The sequence below is a fragment of the Arachis ipaensis genome, chromosome B03, assembly GCF_000816755.2.
Source record: "Arachis ipaensis cultivar K30076 chromosome B03, Araip1.1, whole genome shotgun sequence".
In the NCBI taxonomy this organism is placed as follows: domain Eukaryota; kingdom Viridiplantae; phylum Streptophyta; class Magnoliopsida; order Fabales; family Fabaceae; genus Arachis; species Arachis ipaensis.
Genome location: NC_029787.2, coordinates 47,043,644 through 47,046,037, shown reverse-complemented (window position 1 = coordinate 47,046,037; position 2,394 = coordinate 47,043,644). Strand labels below are relative to the sequence as shown.

At 40.3% G+C, this 2,394-nt stretch overlaps 1 protein-coding gene across 1 annotated transcript; it reads left to right on the top strand.

Annotated features, from left to right (window-relative positions):
- Positions 903-1,836, top strand: LOC107633120 (uncharacterized mitochondrial protein AtMg00860-like). Its single transcript, XM_016336754.1, has 3 exons — positions 903-1,003; positions 1,115-1,193; positions 1,315-1,836. Exons 1-3 carry the CDS (start codon positions 903-905, stop codon positions 1,834-1,836), a joined length of 702 nt encoding a protein of 233 aa, XP_016192240.1.

Genomic DNA, 2,394 nt, shown 5'->3' with positions numbered 1-2,394 from the left:
TAAAGTTCTTGAGGCCTAACAATAATAATCAACAGGGAAGAATGTTTGGAAAGCAGCCTTAGAACGAGCTAGTTTGTGCAAGATGTGGGAGTCATCATCTGGGAACCCCATGCAGAGCCGGTTGGGGTCTATGCTACTTTTGTGGTAGAGCCGGCCATAAAGTCTCAAACTGTCCGGAGAAGCAGAGGCAAGGTACTAGGAGAGCACAACAACTAGGGCAAGTGTTCACTACATCTATTGCGAGTGCCGAGGGGTCCAATACACTTATCCGAGGTAAATGTGAAATAGCTGATAAAATTTTGAATGCTTAATTTGATTATGGAGCAACCCATTCATTCATAGTATTTGAGAAGACTAGTGAATTAGAATTAAAGATAGTGGTGTTGGGATGCGATTTGAATGTGCATAATGCTACCTCTGAAGCTGTTGTGACAAGATTAAGTTGTCCACAAGTTTCATTCCAAGTCCAACAATGAGAATTTGTCCATGATTTAATTTTTTTTCGATGATTGGTCTTGATCTCATCTTGGGATTGGATTGGTGCAGCGTTCTGCTCGACTGTTCTGAAAGGTCAATACATTTTATGACAGAAGGATCGGAAGGACCGATTGTGGCGAAGTGGTACTATTTGAACTCTATGATAGTAAACTGTAGTGGATGTGAATGTCAGAGTATTATATTGTTAGCTGCAAATGTGACGGGCGAGGAAAAAAGTTTAGATCAGATCCCGGTCGTGAATGAATTTCCAAAAGTGTTTTCAAAGTACATTCCTGAATTTTCTCCTGCTCGATAAATCGAGTTTGCGATTCAATTGGTGCCTGGAGCAGGACCAATATTGATTGCGCTATATAGAATGTCTCCTTTAGAGTTAACTGAACCTAAATTCTCAGCTTGAGAAATTAATGAGCAAGAACTTCATTTGTCCGAGCATTTTACCGTGGGGAGCACCGGTATTACTGGTGAAAAAGAAAGATGGAAGTATGCGTCTATGTGTGGACTACAGGCAACTGAACAAGGTCACGATAAAGAATAAATATCCACTGCCGAGAATCGACAATCTAATGGACCAACTATAAGGAGCCGGAGTTTTCTCTAAGATTGACTTGCGATTCAGTTATCACCAAATACGGGTGAGAGACGAATATATCCCTAAGACTGCCTTCAGAACTCGTTATGGTCATTATGAGTACACTGTAATGTTTTTTGGCTTGACAAATGCTCTTGCAGTGTTCACGGACAACATGAACAGAATTTTCCATCTGTTTCTGGATAAATTTGTTGTCGTATTTACTGTTGACATACTGATTTATTAAGACTGAAGAAGAGCATGTAGAACACTTGAGAACTATGTTGCAGATACTGAAGGAAAGGAAACTCTATGCGAAACTGTCCAAGTGTGAGTTTTGGAAGGACGATGTGAAGTTTCTGAGCCATGTAGTAAGCAAACAAGGGATAGTTGTAGATCATTCTAAGGTAGAAGTAGTAATGGATTGGGGGCAACCGACATCAGTAACTAAGATAAGGAGTTTTTTTGGTTTAGCTGGTTATTATCGGAGGTTCATCAAAGGTTTCTCACAAATAGCTTTACCAATGACGAAGTTAACCCGCAAAGATGCGCCATTTGTCTGGACATCTGAGTGCGAAGAAAGCTTTCAAGCTTTGAAGCAGAAGTTGACCACAGTGCCTGTGCTCATGTTACCAAAACCAAATGAACCGTTTGAGGTGTACTGCGATGCTTCATTAAAGGGTTTGGGGTGTGTGCTGATGCAACACTGGAATATTGTGGCATATGCTTCACGACAGTTGAGACCTCATGAAGTTAATTATCCGAGCTGAAAGTGTGGATGCATTACCTATATGGGGTTAAATTCCAACTTTTTCTCTAATCACAAGAGTTTGAAATATCTCTTTACTCAGAGAGATCTTAATATGCGGCAGATGAGGTGGATAGAGTTACTGAAGGACTACGACTTTGAGCTAATTTACCATCCGAAAAAAGCGAATGTGGCAGCAGACGCCTTGAGTCGAAAATCACTATGTGCTACATGGATGATGCTTAAAGAGGAGCAACTATTGAAGGAATTTGAAAATCTGAGTTTAGAAGTTAAAGAAGTGGTTGGGTTGTGTATGTTTGAACCAATTACAGAACTCGAGTTCCTTTGAGGCTAAAATTGAGAAATCTCAACAAAATGATCAAGAATTACATAAGGTATTACCAGCAATTAAAATAGGAAAGCGATGGAGAGTCTCGTAGGATGGAGATGGAATCTGGGGTTGCAAGAGGAGAATTTGCGTACTGAATATTGGGAATTTGCGGAAAGATATTGTGAAAGAAGCCCATCAGAGTAAGTTCTCGATCCATCCTGGAAGCACAAAGATGTACCATGATCTAAA